General features: G+C 48.3%; 1 protein-coding gene across 3 annotated transcripts in view; it reads right to left on the minus strand.

Annotated features, from left to right (window-relative positions):
* The window catches only part of PAX5 (paired box 5), a 194714-nt gene that overhangs the window by 89493 nt on the left and 78582 nt on the right, over positions 1-26639 (minus strand). The window contains exon 7 of one of the 3 annotated variants that reach the window (XM_019816199.2): positions 2996-3052. The exons of the other annotated variants lie outside the window; for them this stretch is intronic. Coding sequence (XP_019671758.1) covers positions 2996-3052 — 57 coding nt within the window. The remainder of the gene's footprint in view (positions 1-2995; positions 3053-26639) is intronic. 3 annotated transcript variants of the gene reach the window in all.

The raw sequence follows: 26639 nt of genomic DNA on the forward strand, positions 1-26639 counted from the left end.
TTCAGAGGGAAGAGGACAGGAGTGGTCTGAAACAGGGCACATGACAATAGTTGAAGGAAGTGAAACTAGAAGAGGTAAAGACGGAAAGGTAGTCCAGCTGGGATCCGCCTGCGAAGGGTTTGCACAGTGAACACATGGATGAACAAATGAATGAGTGACCTTTAGGCAGTCCAGGCAGCAATCCCAATGAAGAGTCAGCATCCCTGCGCCCCTCCCCACCCCACTGCCAGACCTACCCTTCCTAGATGCCAGGCTGGGCAGCTGGGTCTGCAAGGGAGAGCCTTTATTTCCCCCAAGAAAGCAGAGCCCAACCTGAGTTTCAGAAAATTGCAAGAGGGTGGCCAATAGGGATATTTCTTCATTTCTTTGATGTCCCGTTGGAAGGGTCTTTTTGCTATTTGATTTTGTTTTAGTCCATAAATTCATTGTCAGAGTTTGCCCGGTCACTGGGCGCCAGGGTGGCTCAGTCGGTTGAGCGTCTGACCCTTGGTTTTGGCTCAGGTCATGATCTCACAGTTCCATGAGCTCGAGCCCCACGTCGGGCTCTGCTCTGACATCGCAGAGCCTGCTTGGGATTCTCTCTCTCCCTCTCTTTCTGCCCACCCCACCCCCCGGCTTGTTCTCTCTCTCAAAACTAAATAAACTAAAAAGCATTTTACAAAAAGTTTGCCCGGTCACTTTGACAGTTGAGTTTGGATCACCTTTCCAAGACACCAAATCTTTAACTTGTGTTACACATGTGCTAGGAGGTCTCAAAATCCAGTCTCCCAACCACCACTGGCTGCCAGAAGGTAAAGTGAATGTCCCTAAAGAGTGGGGATTCTGGGGACAGGGGACTTAGAAACCGGCCCTCAGCAGCCCTTTGCCAACTGTCCCTCCTACCACCACCACCTTGCAGGTCTTGCCCCCTGCCTAGTCTCTCCTCTTTGGTGGGATTCACAGTGCTCACCCTGCTCCTGTACGAGCCAGGGGATGCTGCCATTTAGGTTGGTGTGTACTTTTTCCCTAAGTCCTCGTCACTGCCTGTCCCTTTGAGCTGCTATGATTTTGAAAGGAAGCTGCACTCTCTCCAGTCTCCTGCTTCTTTGTTACAGTGGCTGCTCTACAGCCTGCCTCTGCCCGGAGGACTTGTGTCACTCAGCCACTTACAGAACTCCTACACTGTCCACAAGACCCAGCTCTAATGTCACCTCCTCAGTGAGGCCATTCCTGGGTCCCACATGCTACAATGAAATCATGACTCCCTTGTCTATGCTTCCACACTTGATGGCATTTTCCACAAACCTCCATGATCACTTTTCACCATGTTTAATGGCTGTTTGTCTATCTCTTTCTAGGTTGCCTTGAGAGCATGGAACATCCCTAGAGCCCCTGAAGTGCTTTTTGAATGAATGAATGAATATATGATCCAGTAGCATGACATCAAACACAACACTCCAAAATTAACTGAGAAGTATTTCAACAAGAACTCCAAGTGATATGTCAACCTTCCCCTGCCCCCCTCCCACCTCTCCCCTCATCAAGTCAGGTGACCAGAAAACAATGCCCTTGTCCACCCTTAAACGCTCTGGGGAAGTGCTTTCACTCATCTGTGATAACATATCAGGCATTCAACATTTGTTAGAGGAAACAGAAGCACCATACAAAAAAAAAAATTGTTAACCTCCGAAGACACTGCCACTGAATATTCAAAGTCCTTGCCAATCCCTCCTGCAATTCAGTACCCCAGAAGCCAGTTTTTTCTCCTGATAAATGGTTAACCTGCCTGTCGCTGAACAACAGGAACACTGGAAACCACTATATATCCCTTTTTGCATTGGCTGCCAGGAAGCTCAGTCTATTTCAGTGTTAAACCACCACAACCACATCATTGCTTGCACCTGGTGTTATGATCTTCCCTTTTTCACTACATAATTTCTGAACTTTCTTTTCAGCCTTAACTTACCAATTTAGATACATGTAATTGTTTATTTTTCAGGACACCTCAAGTCCTTTGTGAAAATGGAGGCTGGGAGTGGTAGAAAGAATGACAGAAAAAGAAAAAAAGGAAGATCAGGAGAGAAAAAGAGAAGAGAGAAGGCATTGTTGGTGCCTCTGGGAACAGTGACAATTTACTTCTATTTCTCATAGTCATTTGGGAAGCCAAGGGCTGAAGATGACTGAACAAGGGCAGTCACATGCGCGGAAGTGTGCTGGTGCGCCTACATTGGCAACATAGCTCTGCTCTCCTCCCCACCACTGACAGTCACAAGGCAACAGCTGCGTCCCACATTTCCAACTTCTCTGAGCTCTTAGGGTTCTTTCTTAGAGTATTATTTTGGGCTTCTGCTCCCTTCCCACCAGGGCCCCCTGGTGCCATCCTTGACTATGACCCAGAAAGATAAATGAACCGAAGTCGGCAATTCACAGACTGTCCACTCCAAGGCAACCAACTGGGATAAAACTCTCTGCCTGCTGCCACAGATTCTTGGGAGGGCTCAAGGTCAAGCCCGCCAGGGATGCACACCCTCCTCACAGCGGACACCGTGCTCCAGATGATGGAAAGTCTTACACACTCCCGTGTCTGAGCCAGACGGATACTCAGGGTCATCTTCCCCAACCTGGAAAAACTGAGGTTCGGGGAGGGGAGTGGACTTCCTCAGCTCATGTTTATCTGTATCACTCATAGCCTTTGACCCTGTGGTAGAAAGAACAGTGAACTAGGAGCGATAACACAGGGCTCTCCCCCCAGCGCTGCCTCTTTCTCACCTGTGTGACCTGAGGCAGGCCAGGCCAGCTCTCGGAGCCTCCTTGTCCTCATTAATAAAAGGAGATTTCAGTCGAACCCCTTGCTGCCTGCCTGCCAGGGCGAGCACGAGGATCTGAAGGATAAGGACAGGGACGGCACTTTGGAAGCTAAGCACCACAAGGGATAAGGAATCCTAAAGGGGACTCCAGGAGGCACGTGCTCCCGGAACGTGGGTGCTGGGCGTCATTCGGGTCCCTAGGAAATTACCTGGAAAAGGACTGCCTGGGGCTGCACCAAGTATTGTCTCATCAGCACGGGGCACCACTGCCATAGCATGGAGGAGAGAAGAAACACAGACACGTGAGAAGGAGGGCAGCACGAAGAAGGGCAGGGCATGGGGACAAGGCTGCAGGGCTGGCTACCTCCGGTGGCTACCTCGGCCAGAGAGGCTTCCCCGTCACCTGCTGAGCTCCTCCAGGCTCGCTGCCGAGCTTCAGATGGCCTCGGCAGCTGGGCCAGTGCCAGGCCAACTGCTCCCAGCCTGTGGGACCACACACCTGCCCACCTACACACCTTCCCAGAGGAGGGCACAAGCTGGAGTGGGGGAGGTGTGTCCTCAGGGCCTGGCCCGATGACCTGAGATTGAGGAGACAGAGGGGTCTGGATGCCTAAGGCAGCTGGGGTGGAGCCCGGCCCTGGGGGCAGGTGTCTCCCTTCCCGGGCCTCTGCCTCCCCAGCTGCCTGAGGACGTGCACGTGATCTCCACTCCCCCTGCCACCACCGATGCTCTTTGCCTCTGTAACTGGCCACATGACAAGGTGTGGGTGCCCTGTTCAACAGATGAATTCCAAGGCAAGAAAAGAGAGATGGAGGGAATCTTATAGGTTACAGAAGACTTGACACGTATCAGTGGGTCGCAGTGTGGACCCTGATTCCAACAAATAAACTGTAAAAAATACAGCTGTGAAAGAATTATTATGACATATTACGAAACTATTGTAAATGCAAACACAAACTGTGTATTTGAAATATTTGAGGACATTACAGATTTGCTAACTTTTTAGATGTGATCATGGAGTCATGGTTATTATGCTTGTTAAGGCCTCATCTTTTATTATTTATTTTCATTTATTTATTTATTTATTTTTTTGATGTTTATTTTTGAGAGAGAGAGAAAGAGACAGAGCATGAGCAGGGGAGGCGCAGTGAGAGAGGGAGACACAGAATCTGAAACAGGCTCCCGGCTCTGAGCTGTCAGCACAGAGCCTGACACGGGGCTCGTACTAAAGAGCCATGAGATCATGACCTGAGCCAAAGTCGGAAGCTTCACCGACTGAACCACCCAGGCGCCCCAGGCCTCATCTTTTCAAGTCATTCTAAAACATTTGCAGATAAAGCGAAACGATGTCTGGAGTTTGCTTCAAAATAAAACTAAGAGAGTTCGCTGCAGTGGCCTATGTACGCAATGGATAAATGTGGTCTCTCTATGCAGCGGAGTACTGCTCAGCAGTAAAAAGGAACGAGGCTCTGAGGCATGCGACGATACAGGTGAGCCTCAGAAGCATGCTACGTGAAAGACGCCAGATGCTAAGTGGGACGTCCAGAACTGACAGAGCTACAGCCACAGAAAGCAGAGCAGGGGTCAGCTAGAGCTGGCCCGAGAACAGGGGTTGATTATGAATGCACACAAGGGATCTCCTTGGAGTGACAGGGTTGTTCTAAAACCGGGCTGTTGGTGTTGGTGACACAGCTCCATAAATTACTAAAAATCGCTGACTTGTATACTTCAACTGAGTGAATCTTATGATATAAAAATTCAAATTCAATCAAGCTGTTACAAAATAAAGCAGAGTGTGGGGAGAAGTGGGGGTACCTATGGAACAGGTCTAGCCATGAGTCGAGAATCGTTGAATCCAGGGGCAGGATGCTTATAGGTTAATTAGACTATTTTGTCTACTTTTGAAATTCTCCATAATTAAAGTCAAAAACCCAAAATAGCACGTATTTGAGTCATGACCCCACTTGCCAGCACCCATCAGCTGTCCAACAAACACCTGCAGAATAATGAGAGCACCCAGAGGATGAGGAAACGGCCAGGAATTTGCTCTCTTGAAGTCTGTTCCTTCTCCATCTTCAGGGACTCCAAGGTTCCAAACACAGGAAGCACAAGGCTTCCGGTGTGCCTGGCCCTTTCCAGCCTGCAAAGTCCCTACAGGCCCATTACGTCCTTGGGAATCCTGGGGTGCGGGCAGACACAGGGACGGGGCTCAGAGAGGGGAGCCCAGGTGTGCCAGCTCCAAGCTCAGTGCTGGCCCGTTACCCCAGAAGCGGAGTTGGGATTAGAGAAGACTTTACTACCAGCCCTGAGGAGAAAGCTCACACACTTGCAGGGGGACATCCTCCTCTCTACAGTGCCCCACCTACAGGCTGAACTCCACTCCTCCAGCTAGGGAGAGAGCTCTGAGTCTGCAAGCATGGAGGAGGAAGGTTTCACACTTTTAAACCTGGGCACACAAAAACTGCACCTGCACAACACATGTTAAGGAATAGTTCTGTCTTGATTATAGTGGATCAGACCAATTGGCAGGGAGCCTGGAGACCGGACACTGCCTTGGACTCCCGTTCGACCTGAGGCAGACCCCGCCCTACTCTAGGTCTCAGTGACTCCAGCTGTCAAATGAGGGAGATGGACCAGAACTGTCAGGGCCGCTCTGCCTTTGAGGCCTCACCCAGGGTCTGTGCTCCACACAGGTGTGGTCCTCACCGTGTGCATTGGGTTTCACCTTGACGTGGCTGAGGTCAGGCTTAGCCCACATTCTATGGGTCAGTGAAGGCGTCGCCCATTCTACCCAGGTCCCTGAATCCAGATGCCTGGCAGTCATCAGGGGAAGAATATGGCCTAGGAAGCCCACCAGCCCTGGATCCAGGAAGATGGGCCAAGTTCGTGCTATGTGGAACCAGACCAGGCACGTTCTCGGTCCCTTTTCTCATGTGTTACATGAGGATATATGACCTTCCTCACAAGGTTGTGAGAAGGCACAAGGTAGGTGATAAGAGTGTCAAGGCCTTGAGGGCAGTCCTTTTTATTCTCATTTTTTGATTCCTCGGGGCCAGACGTGTAAACAAACACTTGAAAAATGCCAAAGAGGGCAATAGGAGGGATCCCGTGTTGGGGGTACTGTTCTGTATCTTAAGTCTCTCAACACCACTATCCCGATGTGATATTGTACTATAGCTTTCCAAGATTTTATCACGGGGAGAGACTGGAAAAGGGTATACAGAATCCTTCTGTGTTATTTCTTATAAGTGCACGTGGACCTACAATAATCTCAAAATCAAAATTTAATTTAAAAAAGAGTAAAAAATAAAAAACAAAGTTTTAGCATTCCATCCCCACTAAACCTAATAAAGATGAATTCAACTTCTGGGGCACCTGGGTGGTTCGGTAGGTTAAGCATCCGACTCTTGATTTCGGCTCAGGTCATGATCTCATGGTTCGTGGGTTTGAGCCCTGTGTCCGGCTCTGGGCTGACAGCACAGAGTTTGCTTGGGATTCTCCCTCCTGGTCTCTCTGCCCCTCCCCCACTCTCACGTGCACTCTCTCTCAAAATAAATAAAGTTAAAAAAAAATAAAGATGAATTAAACTTTTAAAAAATGTTTGCTATAAGCGAACATAAATGATGCTTTCAAGAGTACTCCGTAACCTACACTGGTACTGTTAGTATTGACTGAGGGAACAAACTGCCGAGGATTCTGAATGACCTGCCCCTTCCAGGAAGCTTTTCCCGATTTCCCCTCTTGTGTGTTCCTAGAACACCAAAGTGGTCATACCTCTGTCACCACCCTTATCACTTTGCATCATACACCTAATTATTTAGGGCCCTCATGCCCCAACTAGAGTGTGAACTTCATGAGGATAGAACTATGTCTCCCTCATCTTAGTGACAACAGCTCCTGGCCCAGTGCCCAGCTCTGAACAGATGTGACATAAATGCCCGTGGAACCAAATGAACTGGGACAGGTACCCTGGCCCAGCTCTGCCGATAGTACCAGAGGTGCTTCCCAGGGTCACCGAGAGGATAAGTGATCTCAGGGTGCTTTTATTTATCAGAAAGTACTAGGGCGTGGGTGAGACATGCCCTCTATTCATTTGGCTCTCCAGCTCTGTGCCCGTGCTTGCGCCACAATGGATTGCAGTGAAATCAAGGGGCTTCCAAGAAGAGACCTGCGAAATGTAACTGACTCATCTCTCCTTATTCTGTTCGCAGCCTGCCGGCACACCCCCCACGACGCACTCCCAGTGACGTGGAGTAGCAGGGAAAGCCCCAGGGAGGGGGTTGAAATGAGATACTGTAGTTTCTGTCTGAGAGAAACTTTCCCAGCAGTGACTAACCGGGAGGTCCCCTATTTCCTCCCTGACCACTTAGAGAATTTTATGGGCCCCAAATCTCAGGGCCCAAAGGAGCTCGGGAATTACGACAAAGGCCGATCTTTTATCTGATGCTTGAAACCCACTAGTGATGGAGAACTCACTGCTTCCTGAGGCAACCACTCCAAGGCCACCCAGCTCAGCCTTGAGGAAGTGTTAAAACTGTCCCTTTAGGCCTCCGTACACTGGTCTTGGGGCTCCAGTCCCAACAAATGTCCTCTCGGGCCACGGGTGGCAGCATCCCTCCCTCCTGGGTCCAATGCAGGGCTCACAGTCGTCCACTCCCCCTTCTGGACATGTTCTCTCTGACTGGGGCATAAGAAGCTTCCTTCTGCTCTTCTGGTGACCTCATCACCTGGCTGACTCACGCTGTTCTCAATCAACTCAGGGCTCACTACAAGTTCATTAGAAATGGAAAGCGATTGTGTAGATGATTTTTTTTCAGTGTTCCTTTTCTCCCGCCTCTAACCACTGTGCTATTTGCAACCAGAATGCTCTATGCTTATAAACTCTCTCTGGCTTCACGCTGCCTCCAGCTAATATTGAGCTGAACCATACCAGCCCCAATCCAAATTCCAACGGACCTTTCCAGCTTCAACTCCAATCCACCCGACTTCCAAAACAGCGTCCTCTACTCCAACCACACTGCACACACTAATCCCTCAAAGTCCAGGTCACTGCACCCAATACCTTTGCTCACAGGGTCTTCCCATCCCCACCCCAGTCTAAATCCTTGTCCTCTAAGGTCAAGATCAAATGGCATCTGCTTCTGATGCTTTCCTTAGGCTTTTGGTTGAAATAGATCATTTCCTTCTCTGAATTCCCAAGGCATTTTCCCTGCACTTCCTTTAGGACATTCATTCCATGCTACTTTATCCTAGTAATTTGGGACCCCGTCTGCTTCCCCACTGAGATGCCTATAGGCAGCCTTCTGGCCTGGTTTGAAGCTGGATCCCACCAGTAGGCAGAGGGAGTGCCCTCTCTGTCACTCAGATAGGACCTATCCTGAGTGAAACTGAGCAAGAGAGGGAGAGAAGGGGCAAACGAATCTACGGCTCACCCTGAACCTTAAGAGTCCTGCCAGAAGAGGGGGAAGAGAAGGCCCTGGGCTCAGAGCATTCCAGCTCTTGCCTTCCCAAATGCAAGAAAAAAATGACAAGGCTTGGAGCACTAAGCTCCACTTCTGGGATATGAGAGCCAGGATCCAGGGGTCAAGGCCTCCTAAGCGATAAGAAGATGTAGTGTAGGGGGAAGGAAGGAAGGAAGGAAGGAAGGAAGGAAGGAAGGAAGGAAGGAAGGGAAGGAGGGAGGAAGGGAGGAAGGAAGGAAGGAAGGAAGGAAGGAAGGAAGGAAGGAAGGAAAGAAGAGAAGGAGGGAGGGAGGGGAATCATTCAGGGGAGGAAGGAAGAGGACACCCTGACCTGGGAGCCCCAGGTCCTGCTCAGGCTCTGCCTATCTGTGTGATGAGCAGCTCCAGATCCTGACATGAAGAAGAAGAGAGAGAGTTCCCAAATCAGAGCTCCATCTTTAGGCAGCCAAATCTCATGGACTTCTCCCAGGTGGTCCATGGCGTGGGGGGGCGGGCGGGGGCGGGGGGCCTGGGGGGGGCAGGGGGCGGGGCTCAATGTCCCACTCTGCTACAGGGCTAGGAAGGGAGCAGGGCAGAGAGACCCATTACCCCCCAAAGGAATGCAGGTCTATTGGCTAGCGAGGGCCCTGAACGGGGGCATGCAAAGGGAACCCTCCCCCCATCCTAAAGTACCTGGTATGAGAGTGGAGGGGGCACCTCGAGATGCTCATAGTGCACTTTCTTTCGACTGATTTCCCAGCTGCAGGAGGAGAGAGGTTATCTTGGGGCCATAAAGAAAGGAGATTTCCCTCTGGACTGCAAGATCAATAGGGTGGGGGCAGGGAGGTAGGCCTGGATGCCCCTGCCCACCACCACCACCTCTGTCCTGCTGCTGCTGAGTGGTGACACAGGTGCATGCACACACACACACACGCACACACACACTCCCCAGGCCAGAGGCCACCTCTCCACCCCATCTGCTCCCTATCAGACAGAACTTTCTAAAGGGTGATATTCTGCAAAAGCAAACACAGGCAGTCTTGGGAGGGAGTGCCCTCTCTGTCACCAAGGTTTTCAAGGGCCAAACAGAAACCATGCAAGAGAAGCACCAGGAAAAAAAAGAAAAAAAAGGCTGAGAAGACCAAGACCCCTTGGTTTGCAAGTCTGAAGCCTATACCGGCTCTCACCTAAGCTCTTACATGCTTTTCATAACAGTCAGAATAACAGGACTTCCCTGGATGCTTGCTACACATCAGGTGTGATTCTAGGTGTTAAAACACATTCATTTATCTCATCCTTACAACAACCCTGTGGATATTATTATCCCCCCTTCCGCAGATGATGAAAGTGAGGCACACCCAATCACCCCCTAGCAGTGAGACCCCAAGTCCAAGATCTTAAAGTTCTATGTACCACCTCTCTGCCAACTGTCATCAACCCCATCCTGGGACAGATGAGAGAACACAGGGCAGGGGAGTCAAGTGAGCTGGGGGGGGAGGGGGGATGTCAGACTAGGTTCTGTCCATGACTCCGAGTGCCTCATGAGGAGGTGCTGGGGCCCAGGGAGTGAGATGCCAACTCTTAGACCAGGGATGGTTCCACACGCTCCAGTCCTTTCAGACACCTACCTGGTCTTGACATTCCCCCTCCCTGAGTACCCTTTCCCTTCCTCTCTGTCGATCCTTGTCTATCCACCCCTTGAAACCCTGGCTCAAGGATGACCTCCCGCAGGAAACGTTTCCAGATGGGTTCAGCCACAGACGCCATTAACTTTATTCTTTCTTTTCCCCACTTAGACTCAGAGGACAGCCATGCTCAGATTTATATGTCAGAATTAGCAATTAATCTTAACATCAGTGGGAAACAATAGAGAAACAAACAGAAACGTGACATTGCCAATACTGTTAAGGAAAAATCAAGCATCTGACTGCTTGGCCCAGGCACTGTGTTCTTTACGGAAGGTAATCTGGCTTTTAGAGAGATCAGAAACCGAAGGCAGGAGACATTAGGCTTAGGTTTTAGCTATTATGTCCGAAGCCAAATTTTAGCTCATGTAGATGATAGAAAAAAAACTAACACAGTGACAACAGTGATTCTATTTATTTGCCTTTTTATCAAGGTTAACTCAGAGCTTCGCTTTTAATTATTGAAAATAGGTTCGCATTTTGCAGTTGTGTGTTAATTTCACAAATCTTGCATTTTGTACCTGGAAACAAAGCATAATAATCATTCTTCTGCGTTAATACCTATAATTTACTTAAATAAGCAAGCCCTTGGCCTTGAGACTGGACGTGTAAACAAACACACTTCTGAGAGCTTGGTTGGAGTTTGATTTTTAACAATTCCTTTTTCTCTCTGTTACACAGATATACATTAAATTTAGCCTCCTGGTCTTATTTCCTTCGCCTCTCTCCCACAAATCAAACCTCAAATAATATAAAACTGCTGGCTAGGAACAGGCTTCACACAAACAAAAGCTTTCAAGGCACCTCTCCCCGTCCAACCATCTCTACCTCCTCTGCCTGCTCCAACAAAACAGCCTCTCTCTGCCCAACTGCCCTGGAAAACCCTGAAATACCTCATTTTCATTTCTGGGAGAGGAAGAGGTTTGATCCCCAAATAAAAGAAAACTTCAGCAATAATAGTAAGCTGGGAAAACCCGGGCAGACTTCTCCTCGCAATCCGTGTCAAGCTCACAAAGAGAAAAAATCGTACCATCCGACATGGTTGGGAGAGTTTAATCCAAAGCAGTGCTAATTAATATCCCCGGCTTTCCAGAAGCCAGTGCCACATACAGCTGCGAGGGCAACAAGGCTGTTCTTCCCTTCAATTTTATGGGAAGAACATTTTCATTACAAAGCCTCCTCCCAGACCCTCCTCCCTCAGCCAGATTAGCCTCGAGAAGGGAGCGGATGATCCATATATCAGAACTCTTTCTCTCCCCATTAATTTTATTATTTATATCCCATTTTAGAAGTTTATTGGTGCAAATCCTGGTGCACCTGGCCAGAGCCCTTCTGACAGGCAGTGGTACCTTCACACGTCTCCTACTCAGGAGCAGTTGATGCACTGGTCACCAGGATGCGCCAACTTTTTGAAATTTGCCCAGGAGAGAGAGCGGACTCCAGTGGCATTTCCTGCCTCCCCACTGCAATACACACGCCATTTCTTAAAAACGAACGTTGAAGGGTCTAAACTCACTCATTTGTGAAATACGTGTGGACTTGATGGCTTAGCATGAGCTATGGGTGATCCCCAGAGCCCCCTCAAAACCCTGAGGGATGCCCTACGTGCCCCCACCCAAATCAAGCATCCCCAGCTGACCCAGTGGAGCTCACCCATTTTTAACCCAGACTGCCAGACCATGGGCAGGCCTGACGAGGCCACGTGTCTCACCATTTTATTCTGAAACCCCACGTGTTCAGGGCTGTCTCTTTCCAGCCTCCTAAAGGGACCCCAAATCCAATCTAAATGTCTTGAATTTACCTGTTTGTCTTTTATACATATAAATAGCTGCATTTCCATTCTCTCTTTGTTTCTCATTTTCATTTGGTTCTAATATCTGCATGTAAATGTCGGAAAATAGCATCTGTAATTGGAGATTATGAAGTATGGCCAGCTCCTGACAGGCTGCTAAGGAAGATGGATTATCCTCATTTTTCTGTAAATTTTGTCAATTTTGGAATTCATAAGCTATCAACACTGATCAAAATGGGACTTCACAGCTGTGTCAAAAAAAAAAAAAAAAAGAAAGAGCAAGAGCGAGAGAGAGCTCTCGAAGGCAGGCGGTTGTGCGCAGGGGCTGGGCGGCAGGCGGCCGGTGGCGTTGGCGCAGCAGATTGGATGCCCGGTGGTGTCGCCAGCGGCCACCTTCCTCCCCTGCACCCTCCCCTCCACGCTGGCGGCTCCCTCAGCAGAGGGAACCCCGGCACTCGGGGGTGTGGGCCTGCCTAGTCCCCTGGCTAAATCAAATAGCTAAATCACACAACTGGAAGGCCGCAAATCCTCCAAGGCACCCACTCAAACCTGGGGCTTGATTTATTGCTGGGCGCTGCCTTTCGTATTTATCCAGAGGGGTCCGCAGGCTCCCTCTGCGTGGGCCTCGGAGATGTACTCCTTCCTGACCATCACGGCACACTTGAGGCAATTGTGTTGGTGTCTCTGTCTCAATTTTCCCATTACTGGGAGTAAGTACTGTTGGGACTCTGTAATAGCCCGACTGCAGCCCATATCAATAACAGATGAGGTTTAATCGTCCAACACAGAAATTATTTAGGCGCAGTAAGGACATTCAATGTCATTTGCATAATGGCATTTCTATCGCACGCACCTAACCCGTCTTGCATAAACAAGGCCTTGGGACCATAAATAATAATAAATCATGACGTCTGCACGCCTCTTGCGGTAATAGGAGCCACTCTTTGTGGAAATTATTTCAGCAGGAAATGGGCACTGTAATTTTAAAGACATGTGGCGCTGTGAGGCGCGGTAAATCACACGGGCACGTGATCCCCAGGAGCAGCCAGGGGACCGTACAGAGCCTGCAGCGACTTCCCCGGGGCAACTGGAGGAGGAAGGCCTGTCTTGAGTGGGAAACATTTGGGGCCTCTAGAACAAACACCAGGATGTGCTGCTGTCCCAGTAAATGGCAAGAAGGCAGGGTGCTCTGAGCTGGCCCTGGTAGATTTGGCTTTGGGCCTGCAGAAGCATGTAGGCCTCAGGGCAGAAGCCGTCTTCTTCCAGGAGAATAGAAGCTCCCTGAGGGCAGCCATTCTTCATTCTTGTCCTTTCTGCTTTACCTAGACTACCACCTGGCACCCAGCAGGTGCTCAGGAAATATCCTAAAGAAGTGCAAAGAGGGGCACGTGGGGGTGGGGTTTCAGTAGGTTAAGGGTCTGACTTTGGCTCAAGTCATCATCTCACGGCTCATGAGTTCAAGCCCCACATCAGGCTCTCTGCTGTCAGCACAGAGCCTGCTTCAGATCCTCTGTCTCCCTCTCTCTCTGCCTCTCTCAAAATAAATAAATGAATAAACTTTAAAAGAAGAAGAAGAAGAAGAAGAAGAAGAAGAAGAAGAAGAAGAGGAGGAGGAGGAGGAGGAGGAGTAAGGAGAGGAGAAGATAGTACCTGGGCTCAGGTGGTGAGCAGATACGGAAAGCCCTGAAAACAGGGTAAGGGGAGATAGATGGAGGCACTTGCCCAGGGGAAATTAAGGCAGGAACTGCACAGAAGCACTGGTCCCACTGATCTGATGAGTGTGACAGTGAAAATGCCCAGTAAACTCTAAGCTGTGCTATCAGGCAGCTGTGGGCTGAGGAGGGCATAGGGCCAGAGCAGCGAAGCCTACAGACTCTGGCGGGGAATGGGGGGGGGGGGGCAGACACAACTGACTTAGGACCCCAGTTCCACCACCCCAAACCACCTGCCTCACCCGCAGCCCAGCTTCCTCACCTGCGGAACCAGCCCAAGAGCAGTATGTAGCTCACAGAGTTGTTCTGAGGGTTACATGTGACTGAGGTCACGTGTACACAGCTCCTAGCACCCGATCAAGCTTTGCTATCATCATTTCTGGTACTACTGCTATTTTTCAGGAAGTGACAACAGAACTAAGTTGCGGAACAACTCTGCCTCTTACTAGCTGTGCGACTTGGGGTTTGGGACAAGCTACCCCCTCCCACCCCCCACCCCGGCTCCTGGCCTCAGCTTCCTCTAGTGTGTCCAAGGAGAGCTTGATAGGACGGTCCCGCCCACCCCCTGGAGAGGCCAGAAGACTGAAATGGGTCGCGCCATGAAGCTGGCTATTAGTGTGAAGTGCTATCTGCATGGGAGGGACGAACATTAACAAAAAAAGAAGAGGAGAGTTCCCAAGGTCTGCCCGTGGTCATCGCCAGCCACCCCCACTGGTAACAGTGGTTGCCTCCCAGGAGGGGAACTGGGGGAGGGGGGAAAAGAGTGGGGAAAGGACTTTCTTTTCACTGCTAGCACCCTGAAAATCTCACCTTTCCAGAAAAGTTCGGACAGGATACACACCAAAGCAACCACAGCGTGGCCTCTGGGAGGGGAGAGAAGGGACTGACATGGAGTTGTTAGCTCAAGCCTTCTCTGTACTGTGTTAATTTCACTAGACAAGAAGGACCGCTTGTGTCCTGGGTTTGTTTTTTGTTTTTTTAAATGTTTACTTATTTTTGAGAGAGAGAGAGACAGACAGACAGAGTGCCAGTGGGGAAGGAGCTGAGAGGGAGACACAGAATCAAAGGCAGACTCCAGGCTCGAGCTGTCATCACAGAGCCTGACGCGGGGCTTGAACTCACAAACCGTGAGGTCATGACCTGAGCTGAAGTCGGACACTTAACCGACTGAGCCACCCAGGTGCCCTGTGTCCTGGGGTCTTTAAAGCTGGTGAAGTTTCATACCGCTATGCCTTGGCACATGCTATTCCCTCTACCTGAATACCAAGAGCTATGGAAATGCTGCAAAAAAGAGCCAATGCGGTGATTTAACAATAACTGCATTTCTCTCCCAGAGGAACTTAGAGAAACAGCAATCATTTCTCCACTGAGTCTGCCTTTCCAGCTCAGAGGCCTGGGCTGTGGGCTGCACTGTGCAGGGAATGATGTAAATCACGGTCACCCACAGCCTCTGGGTAGGGTAGTGGCTCTGGCATCTGCAACGCCACCTTCAGCTTACACATTTACCTTGCGCTCACCAGTGTGAAAACTGCTCAAAAGCCAAATAAAGTCTGGAGTTTAGCTATTAGTAGAAACCAATGTTGGTTTCTTTGTTTTGGCAAATGAACCATGGTTATATAAGGTGTTAATGACAGGGGAAATGGGGTGAAAAGTTTATGGGAACTCTCTGTACCACCTTTACAAATTTTCTAAATTTAAAAATTATTCCAAAATAAAAGTATGTGTAAAAAAAAAAAAAAAGGCCAGACCTTACTCATAATAAGAGAAATTAAATTAAAGCCATAATGTCTTTTTCATTTATAAGATTAGCAATAAGGGGCACCTGGGTGGCTCAGTTGGTTAAGCGTCCTGCTTTGGCTAAGGGCATGGTCTCACAGTTCATGGGTTCGAGCCCCACATCGGGCTCTGTGCTGACAGTGTGGTGCAGCCTTCAGATCCTCTATCTCCCTCTCTTTCTGCCTCATCCACGCTCACCTGTGCTCTCTCTCTCTCAAAAATAAATAAACATTTTAAAAAACAGATTAGCAATGATTCAAGATGCTGATGCTACACTATGTAGGCAGACTGGGGAAACAGGTCTCACTTCAGGGGATGAACCTCTTTGGGGAATAGAGGCTGTATTTTTCAAAATTCACAGCACATACACACACACGCTGATCTGGCCTTTCCACTTCTGGGAGTTTATCCTGCAGACATAGTCCCCACCTGTGCAAAAATAAATGTGGAGAGGATGCTCAAGGCAGACTTTTTGGAAAATGAAAAAGATTGAAAGTGACCAACAGGTGACTTGTTGTATAAATTATGATATTCCATACAGTGGAATACTATGTAGCTGTTAAAAAGAATGGAGCAGCACTCGATTGATAGGGAACAATCTCTAAGAAATAAAATCGAATTGAACGGTGCATATAGAATTCTACCATTTATGTTCAAAAGGAAGGAGTTATAGGGGCGCCTGGGTGGCTCAGCCGGTTAATTGTCTGACTTCGGCTCAGGTCCTGACCTTGTGGTTCATGGGTTCCAGCCCAGCGTCAGGCTCTGTGCTGATGGCTCAGAGCCTGAAGCCTGCTTCAGATTCTGTGTCTCCCTCTCTCTCTCCCCTTCCTCCTCTCACACTCTGTCTCTCTCTCTTTCTCAAGAATAAACATTAAAAAAAATTTTTTTTAAAGGAAGGAGTTATGGAGTGAGTCTCCCATGGTCACACAATAAAACTGTAAATGAGATCACGCAGCTGCAGTCGCTGATGCTGGGGCAGAGCTTTAGGCAGAGAAGCTGCTAGCAAAGGCTGGCTTCTCCCCCAGAGTGCGTGGGCACAGTAGCACGGGTTGCCACAAGAAGTCCCGGCCAACAGGCAGGGCCTAGTGGCTGGACAGCTACCTTCAGGACCGCGAACTCTACCCCAGGGAAGTGGGGATTCCTGCAAGTGTCCTGGCCTCTCCTGAAGGAGTGGAACACCCACTGACCTTTCTCTCCCAGCCTCCTCCTCTGCAGCCAGCCCTCGGTTCCCCCCACGCAGGGCCTTCCCTGTCCTTAGGCTTCCCCTCCTCCACCGCACGTGCCATCTCAGCCAAACCCATCTATTCTTCTCCATTTCAGTCCCACCATTCCCCACCTCAACTGGTTCGCACTCTTCCCCCCCCCCCCCCCCCCCCCTGACATGAGCAGGATCATCTTGCCTTGTGGATCTCTGGTTTGTCTGGAGGATGACTGAATATACCACCCCAGGGACACTGCCCTGAGGTAGACACAGCCTGAGGGTAAGCTCTGGTAGACAGGGGGAGTCTGAGGTCCCCAGACCTTTCCCAGTGTCTGGCTGGCTCCCAGCATCCAATCCATGTCCCGTCCTCTTCTATCCCTCATTTCAAATGGTTACGCCTGGCCTCCAGAACATGAGCCCGGAGTTTTACCATGCAACATTTCTTTCAAAAATCAGAACTTCATGGTGAGATAAAGCTGATGCTCCATGCTTCCTTCAGCTCTACTGAAGACATTGCTGAGGATTTGTGGATTAGTTTGACGTTCACACACACACACACGCACACACACACACAGAAGCCACATCTCTGCAAGCTATTTAATACCCGAAGAGAAGGCCTAAGGATCTCTGTGTGAGGATTCAGGGTAAAATAATACTGCGAGAGAACTTTCATAATGAAATCAGAGAGGATACATGAAAGACTTTGAGAAGAGTTAAAGAGTCCCCAAACAACTGCTCCTATTAGCAACTGTTATTTTAACTTTATTCAATCACTCATTCTTTCATACCTCATCACTTTGCAGAAAAGATTTAAGGCAGCTCACAATGATGCACAAAATACAAGGAGGCGAAGAGGGCAGAAAGGGAAGCAAGAGGAGAGCACAGAATGGGACCAGTAGTAGTCAGCTGGAGCCAACAGTGAAGCGTACGACATGCTTGGCCCGGGCTCTGCACCGCCCAGAGATCGTCGCTTAAACCTCACACAATCTTATAAAGCAAGAACTCACTCCTCCCATTTTGTAGGTAAACAAACTAAGGCTTAGCAAGGCCAGGCAACCTGCTTGAGACCACACAGTTGGTAGGTGATGGGGTTGGGACTGAACCCAGACAGTCTGGCTCTACAGCCCACACTCCAACCCAAGACTGAGGCTACAGGCATTTGAACTTGCGACAAGAGGGGCCACATCTGGGCCTCCTCGCTGCCATCCAACTGGAGAGAGCTGATGTGATACTTCACAGAGTCCATGAGGCACAAACTGTCCATTGCTCACAGGTTCTCTTACTGACTCTTAGACCAAGCAGGGATCTCCCTGGGCCCTCCCTAAAAACCAAGCTGAGAAATTGTGAATGCCCTCCAGACCCGGGGACAGTTGCCAGAAGTTGTTTCTTAGGATATGCCTTGTGCAGGGGCGCCTGGGTGGCGCAGTCGGTTAAGCGTCCGACTTCAGCCAGGTCACGATCTCGCGGTCCATGAGTTCGAGCCCCGCGTCGGGCTCTGGGCTGAGGGCTCAGAGCCTGGAGCCTGTTTCCGATTCTGTGTCTCCCTCTCTCTCTGCCCCTCCCCCGTTCATGCTCTGTCTCTCTCTGTCCCAAAAATAAATAAACATTGATATGCCTTGTGCAGATTCAGGCTTCACCCCAAAGAGTAGTGCAGTAACTCTAAGGGAACCATGCGTGTGGTTTAGTTACCCAGTTGAATGGCTTGCGCTGGGAATTATTCAAATAAATGGAAGACTCAAAGATTATACGTTCTCCAAGCAATCCTCCCTAAATATTGCTTCTCTGAGCCAAACTAATAACAACGGGAAGCACTCTGATTCCTAACAAGTGGCAGGATGGAAGCTATTCTGCCCACAGCTGAATACAGACCCAGCTGGGAGCGACACTAAACTTGCTTATGAAAACTGAAGGGCTGGGCGGGGGCCTGGGGCCAGAGCCTTGCAGAAGTGAACAGAGCAAAGATGCAGTGGCAGGGACAGGAAATCTCCTTAGAAAACTGTTTTGGATCCGCTCCAACACACAGATATCTAGATGGTGGAGACCTCAGAGTTTTCCTCCAGTTAGCGCTGACACGGGTTAGGTCCCAGAAGACACTGGGGACAGGTGTAGCCACACTTCCGTCTCTGTCATTAAAAAAAAGGCAATAAAACTGCCTTTGGACAACTAGCTATGATCAATGCTGCCTCCTGTACCTTCCAAGATGAAATCTATGCCAAGATAACCAAATCAAGTAGCTGGTTAAAAGGGATTGCTATTTGTAAATCTGTTCAAACATGGGAAACAGGCTTGTATTTTAGAAGACTTGGCCCACAGCCATTCATTCTGCCAAATGGGATCAATGGATCTGATTGTTTGGGCCACTCCTTGAATGAGACAGAAGACCCTGTCTTCAAATCCCAGCACGACCACTCACTAGCTGCATGGCCCTGGGGAAGTTACTCAGCCATTTTGTTCCTCAGTTTCCTCATCTGTAAATTAAGATAATAGAACCCCCCCCCCCCCCCGCTTCACAGGGCTGTACATGGGATGAAAGGAGTTAATACATGGTTAATGAGTTAAAACCAGTGCTTAGCACAACATGAGTGCTCACTTATTATAAAGCAGTGTGGTCGTGGACTAGAGAATATCCAACTTTGAGTTGTCTACACCAACACACACATACAATACACACACCATCCAAAAAAAAAATTTTTGAAGAAGAGTGCACAGGAAACTGTGCTGCCCCATCACAAGGCCCACAAGGTGCCCCTGCCCACTTCCCCTGAGCTTCAGGAACCCTACGATGACCAGCAGTGCTGCTCTGAGCATTCCTGAATGTGTCTATGGGAGCACAGATGGCCAGCTTGAGTTTTTTTTTTTTTAAATTTTTTTTTTTTCAACGTTTATTTATTTTTGGGACAGAGAGAGACAGAGCATGAACGGGGCAGGGGCAGAGAGAGAGGGAGACACAGAATCGGAAACAGGCTCCAGGCTCTGAGCCATCAGCCCAGAGCCTGACGCGGGGCTCGAACTCACGGACCGCGAGATCGTGACCTGGCTGAAGTCGGACGCTTAACCGACTGCGCCACCCAGGCGCCCCTTGAGTTTTTAAATCAAGTAGGTGTTATGGGAACCAGTCCAAGATCTGGAGAAATCCAAACAGTTAACCTCAATTTGCAAAGCTAGGAAAAGAAACTTCCCCAGAACCAGCCAGAACCTGGGTCCATATTCGCCAGGTTAAAACCTCTAGAGATTAGGTCCCCAAATCTGCCCTAGCATGGGATCTCATCGCCAGTTTTAGGTCCTCCCGTAGACTGTCTAGTCTTAGTTAAGCTTCTCCGAGGCAATGCAGGGTTGTCATTCAAGGTTGTGTGTAAACATGTCTGAGTTCTTTTGCCCCCCAGCACAGATGTGGATTTCTGACTCTAGGGAATGGAAGAGAAAACTGGGTGCTATAGTGGTGGGTCACAGGTTCACCAGGGCCCTTTGTGGTTGAAGTCTGGTTTAGGATATTAGGATTTCACTGGTGAGCTATGAGGCATCCCCAGGAGACACTTGAGGCAACTTATTTACCAGTAGGCAGGTCCCCAACGAAATCTGAAAGCCCCATGGCCCTCTTTCTACTTCCTAGCTCCTAACCTCCCAAACCACAAAGACTAAGTGATGAGGTAACCATGCCCAGAGTCAAAACAGGAGGGAAATGGCTACCCAAATATCTATCCTAGACAGGATCAGAAGCCTGGAAAAAGCTTATTACCAAGAGAACCTACAGTGCTGTCCCCCAAAGCGCAGAGAGCAAAGGATTTCTCTACTTTTACTCCAGGTTATAATTTACCACCTGGATCTGTTCATAAGGAATTTTTTGAGGACAATCTGTACAAATGGATACACCTATTCCCGAAAGAATGTCCCAGAGGGAAGCAGTGCCCCCTTTCTAGCAGCTCCCAATGCAGCCCCCATCGCCCACCACCAGCCCTCACACTGGAGCACCCCAAAGTGAGGAGCCCTGAAGTTGCAAATAGGATACAAATCACACCGTAACCAAACCTACCACGTGTGTCTCACCAGGCAACAGTACCGTAAACATGTGAGACTTCACTGTGTATCGAGTATCATCCTCTCGGTTTCCTCATCTTTTAAAGGAGGAAAATAAACACCAGACAGAAGGGGTTTGTTATGAAGATTAAATGAGATAATTCAAAGTATTTAACTGACGCTTGCCTAGATATTATGTTATTATATGCTATACTATATTACATTTCATTATATCATATTGTGTGTGTTCGTGTGCGTGTGCGTGTGCGTGTGTGTGTGTGTGTGTTTAAACAGGCTTTCCGGAGTCATGGCACCCACCCACTCACACTCCAGCCACCTGCAACCACTCCCCCTTCCCTAAACTCCATAAGCACAGGTCTCCGGCTTTGGGTCTTTCTCTTCTCCACCTGGCACCCTCTTACACTCCTCACCACCCATGTCCTGGGCAGGCCTCCAGACTGCTCTGTGGGGGCAGCAGCCTCGTCTGTATCATTCGGCCATTCTCTGGGGGTGTAATTAATAAAGATGAATAGCATGGGCCAAGAGCTGTCCAAGACTATGCACGAGCCTCCCCATTCTGTCCTCACACCAACTCCGCAGAGGGCACGCTAGCATCTCCGTCTTCCTCTTTTGGATGGGGAAACCGAGGCTCAGCATGGTTGGGCAACTTGATCAGACCGCACAGCCAGTAGGCGCAGACAACTCCAGAACCAGGCAAACTCCAGAGACCTCAGAATGAACCACCTTACCATGCGGCCAACACAGGTGACCAGCACAGTGCCACCTGAGTTCCCAGATAGGCTGAGCATGAAGGCGGGTGGCAAGTACCCCCGGAAGTGTGGTCACAGGCACTGCCAGGCCCAGTCCTTCCTCCCAGGAGGGACATTCACAAGCTCGGAAGTTTCAGAGTCTGGATTTGAATACCCCCTTCTCTCTTCAAGACAAATCTAGGAGACCGGAGAATTCTGTCCTCTGTTGCACCAAGTGGGAAATATTAATTTGCTTGTTTATAGGGGAAAATTCTTATAATACAACCCAGAATTAATAATTTATGACAAAGATTTCTTAGCTCCTCAGGCAGAAGTTCTAAAAGTGATACAAATTGTTATTTTGATTACTTTAATGGGATTTTCCCCTCAAAGCCTGAGCTCATTTGCTGGTGTAATTTGGAGTCGGGCAAACAGTAAAAGCAGAGCCTGGGGAGGAGAAGTTGCCAGCACCTCCACAGTGCACTGCAGACCACAGCACCTCTGGTGATCTCTCAACCCTCCCACCCGACAAGTTGGAACTCTGCCTCTCTCTGCAGCAAAAGCCCTCCTGCCTCCTCTCAAACTCGCATCCTGTTCAGCCAGCCCAGATCCCTTTGCCATCATAACCCCATCTCTGCCCTGAGGCTCCTCTGCTGTGGCAAAATGCCCCTTGATGATAATGATAAAAGTAACGTTAATAGAAATCACATTTATGGAGTGTCTGTTATGGGCTGGACCCTCTGCTAAGTTCTTTTCATGTCCATTTCATTTAATTTGCATAACCCAAGTGACGCAAGAGCTGTTACTATACCATTTTATGTATGAGAAAACTGAGGTTAAAGCAGTGGTAAAGCCAAATTGGTTTAAAGTAATAACTCTGCACACAAAGGAAGAAAAGCTAGTGCTTGTTTTGGGAGTGATGGTGACCTGTGTGCTCAAACTCAGGCATAAAGAGAGAATCACACAGTCTCTGGAGGTAAGCCTACAACCACTTATTACCATAATGTCCCAAGAGGTTCAAAACTAACATAAAAGGGTGCAAAGTCCCAGACAGCTCCTTGGGAAGCCTGTGCTCTCTTGCCACAGCACTGTACTTCCTCCAGCAGTCCTCCACGTATTGGTCCCTGAGGTCCTCTCCAGTGGGGAGCATACCTCCCTCCTCTCCCCACCACTTTCTGCACAAGGCAGAGGGGTCTGCGTGCTCGCTGTGCCCAGACACCAACTCCATCCAGGCCACAGCTCCACCACAACACCCTGCCCCTACTTCTCGGAACCCCTTGCCGTCTGCCCCAGCCAGTCCCTCCAAAATGTTAAGGAACTGCCTACCTCCCTCCTGACAGGTGTCCCCTTCCTGGGGACCTCCACCGACATCTTTGTCTTTCAACCTCACTGAGCACACTTTGACTCCGTTGATCTAAAGCTCCATTCGCCTGCCCCAGCCCCATGGGTGGCCACAGGTCATTTAGACCTGTCATTTAGATCCTGTCCACCTCCCAGATCTCAAATCTCTAAGCGTCTTCGGAACATACTCTCATCCTCATGAGCCAGCTCCTGCCAGGAACCCCCAAAACTTACAACAGGTGCATAAAGTGATCTGCCCTCTTGGTGGCCCAAAATGATAATAACATGGCCAATTCCCTGACCTCAACCCTAGATTTGTCTATATTCTCTTAAAAGCACTGACACTGAACTGGAGGATGTGATCATCTTCAATAAATCCACACTGTTTTGTTTCATAGCCAAGTTATCAGGAAAGAATCAACAAACCATCTTTTCTCCCAAATGGGAGAGAGGAAAAGCAACCATGTCTGTCACAGAATGCTGACGCTCAGAGCTGCAAGGGTCATCTCTTCCAAGCCTCCATCTGATGCTTGAAAACCTTCCTCAGCCTTTCCCCCAAGTGTTTGCACTGCCCATGCCAGGTACTCCCAGCGACAGGAAACCCACAGCCCAACCCACATTTGGGCAGTTCTGTCTGTCTGGAAGGTTTCCTTTGACTGAGTTGAAAGCTGTCTCAGTTGAAAGCTGGCTCAGTCGATTCAGTGTCTGACCTCAGCTCAGGTCATTATCTCACAGCTCGTGAGTTTGAGCCCCACATTGGGTTCTTTGCGGAAAGCTCGGAGCCCGGAGCCTGCTTCGGATTCTGTGTCTCCCTCTCTCTCTGCTCCTCTCCCACTCATGCTCTGTCTCTCTGTCTCTCAAAAATAAAAATAAACATTAAAAAAATTTAGAAAACTGTCTGTAATTTCTACCTAGGGTCTGGGTCTGCCTACTGGACCCACAACTAAGTCTGCTCCCTCTCCACAGGAGCCCTTCTGAGATCAGACTACACTCTTGCGTATCCATTGCATTTTCTCTTCTCCAGGCCAACCAGTTCCCATTCCTCAAGTGCCTCACAAGACAGGTTCCCCACAAGAAGGTGGGAAAACAGGGGAGTGAGTGTGGGGGGGTAGGATAAATGGTGCTTCAAGGTATAGGCCCTGGACTCTGACCGCCTGGCTTTAAGATCCGGCTGCAGATGTTCCCACCTATGCATGAGTCTTTGGACAAGCTGTCCTCTCTCTTCTTGGTTTTCTCATCTGTAAAATGGGAATGATTTTACACCACCTACTTCATAGAGCACGGAGAGGGTGGGTAAGGGGCTACACAAAGGGTTCTGCACAGTCCCTGGCACATGGTGAGGGCTTAATAAATGTTAGCTCTTAGGTCTAGTCCCTTCCCCAACCCGGTCACCCGCTCTGGTCATGTTCCAGTTACATGCCATCCTTCTTAAGGCGGGGCCCTCACCTGGAGCCCCACACCACAGGCGTGTCCTGACCGAAATAAAGGAGAGCCATCCAGAGCCCGCTTTCACGCTGGCAGACACACGACTGAATCCACAGACAACTAAAACCTCTGGATCTTTCTCCCCAGAGCGGCTCTGTATCTTCAGCTCCTCTTGCCTCAGTTTTCTGAAATATTACTTACATAACTACGAAATTATTATTATTTATGAAACCACTGATCCCTTCCTATACCGAGGCCTATCCACTCACTGCTAGAGCTATAACTATTTACTGACTGCTAGTTTTAGAAAATACAAGTCTAGAAATTCTTCTTGCATTTGTTAACACTGGCTCTCTAAGCAGACACAGATTAAGCAAAGACAGCCGTCGCTTTCTTTAGTGTGATTCTGTGTTGTTTGAATCTTTTGCAACACGTATGTGCTTCCACCCTGCCTTATTGGTATTTGCTACTCTTTTTGTAACTTCTTTCTTTTTTAATGTTTATTGATTATTGAGAGAGAGAGAGAGAGAGAGAGAGAGAGAGAGAGAGAGAGAGAGAGAGAGAGAGCCAGAGCATGAGCAGGGGAGGGGCAGAGAGAGAAGGAAACAGAATCCGAAGCAGGCTCCAGGCTCTGAGCTGTCAGCACAAAGCCCAATGCGGGGCTCGAACTCACGAATAGTGAGATCATGACCTGAGCAGAAATCAGACACTTAACCGAAGAAGCCATCCAGGAGCCTCTCTTTTTGTAACTTTTAGACTTACATGTTTAGCTTATTAGTTTTATCTTCTTTTTAAAATAAATTGCATTTAAAGCTATGCATTGCCCTCTAAGTACCACGTTAGATTCACTGCACAAGTTTTGATATGCAGTGCTGTTGCTGGGGGTTGGGTTTTTGGGGTTGTTCAGTTATATTTCATAATTTCCATTAGGATTTCTTTTTTGACCCATGGAGTTTTTTTAGAAAGTTGATTTTGTTTTTTTTTTTTTAATTTTCAAACATACAGAAGATGAGAGATCTAATCTGCTTTGGACTATGAATTTTCAATTTTAGCACACTCTGATCAAAGAACGTGGTCTATGATGTGAATTTCTGGCATTGCTGAGATTTGCTTCCACAAATAGCACACAGTCAATCTCTGTAAGTGTTCCTTACATGTATGTTTGAAAAGCATGTGTAGTCTCTAATTGTTGGCCTTTTATGCGTCTATTTGGTTAAACATATAATTATGTTGTACAGAGCTTACAAATATCCCTGCCAGTTTTTTGTCAGCTTGACCTATCCATTAATAAGAGGGATATGTCGGGGCACCTGGGTAGCTCAGTTGGTTAAGCATCTGACTCTTGATTTCAGCTCAGGTCATGATCTCACAGTTCATGGGATTGAACCCGCATCAGGCTCTGCACTGACAGCATGGAGCCTGCTTGGGATTCTCTCTTCCTCACTCTCCTCCCCTCTTCTGCTCACACACGCGCTCCTGCTCTCTCTCTCTCTCTCTCTCTCTCTCTCTCTCTCTCTCTCTCAAAATGAATAAATAAACATTGAAAAATTTCACTTCTAAAAAATAATAAATGAAAAATAAGAGGGATATATTAAAGTTCCCAAAATATATTATCAGATTTTTAAAGTTGGTTCATTGACATTTTTTTTGCTTTAAAAGTTTTGAGACTCTGTTGCTAAGCACATACAGTTTCAGGATTGCTGTATCTTCCTATGAATGGTTCTTGACCCTCTTTGTCTTTGCAGATACTTTGGACCTTAAAGTTCATTTCATCTGAGAGTGATAATACTCTATCACATTTGATTTGGTTTGTATTTGCCTGGTCTATATTTTCCTATCTCCTTACTTGCAACCTTTGAGTACCATTTTATTTTAGGTTAATTTCTATAAACAGCATATTTCTGGGTTTTGGCTATTTTTCATATCTTCTGTATTATGTGACAAATTCAATCTACTTATATTTATTGAGACTACTCAAATAATTGTATTTATTTCTACTATCTATCATCTAATTTTGTATTTTTAATTTACCATGCTTTTTTCTTGCTCCTTTCTTCTCTCCTGTCTTCTATTGGATTCACTGAGTATTCTATACCTTCTCTTTTTTGCCTCATCTGGTTCAGAAGTCCATTACTATGCTTTTAGTGATTACCTTAATTTGTTCATCCGCATCCTTGACATAACCAAATCTAAAGCTTATCTATGTATCTATCCTCCTCTGAGCAATACAAGGATCTTAGAATTTTTAATTCCCATCAGCCCATTCTAAATGTTACATATTATTATTTTTTTTCTATTGGTTTTTAATTTTTTTTAACGTTTATTTATTTTTGAGACAGAGAGAGACAGAGCATGAACAGGGGAGGGGCAGAGAGAGGGGGAGACACAGAATCCAAAACAGGCTCCAGGCTCTGAGCTGTCAGCACAGAGCCCGACGCGGGGCTCGAACTCACGGACCGTGAGATCATGACCTGAGCCGAAGTCGGACGCTCAACCGACCAAGCCACCCAGGCGCCCCTTTCTATTGGTTTTTAAACCCACCAAAACTAGTCATGATTTTTACCATCCAGGTATTTAGATTATCCCTTATTTAGAGACGCCTGGATGGTTTAGTCAGTTAAGTGTTGGACGTTGGCTTGGGTCGTGATCTCATGGTTTGTGAGTTCAAGTCCCACATTGGGCTTTGTGCTGATAGCATGGAGCCCACTTTGGATTCT

The sequence above is a fragment of the Felis catus genome, chromosome D4 (assembly GCF_018350175.1).
Source record: "Felis catus isolate Fca126 chromosome D4, F.catus_Fca126_mat1.0, whole genome shotgun sequence".
In the NCBI taxonomy this organism is placed as follows: Eukaryota; Metazoa; Chordata; class Mammalia; order Carnivora; family Felidae; genus Felis; species Felis catus.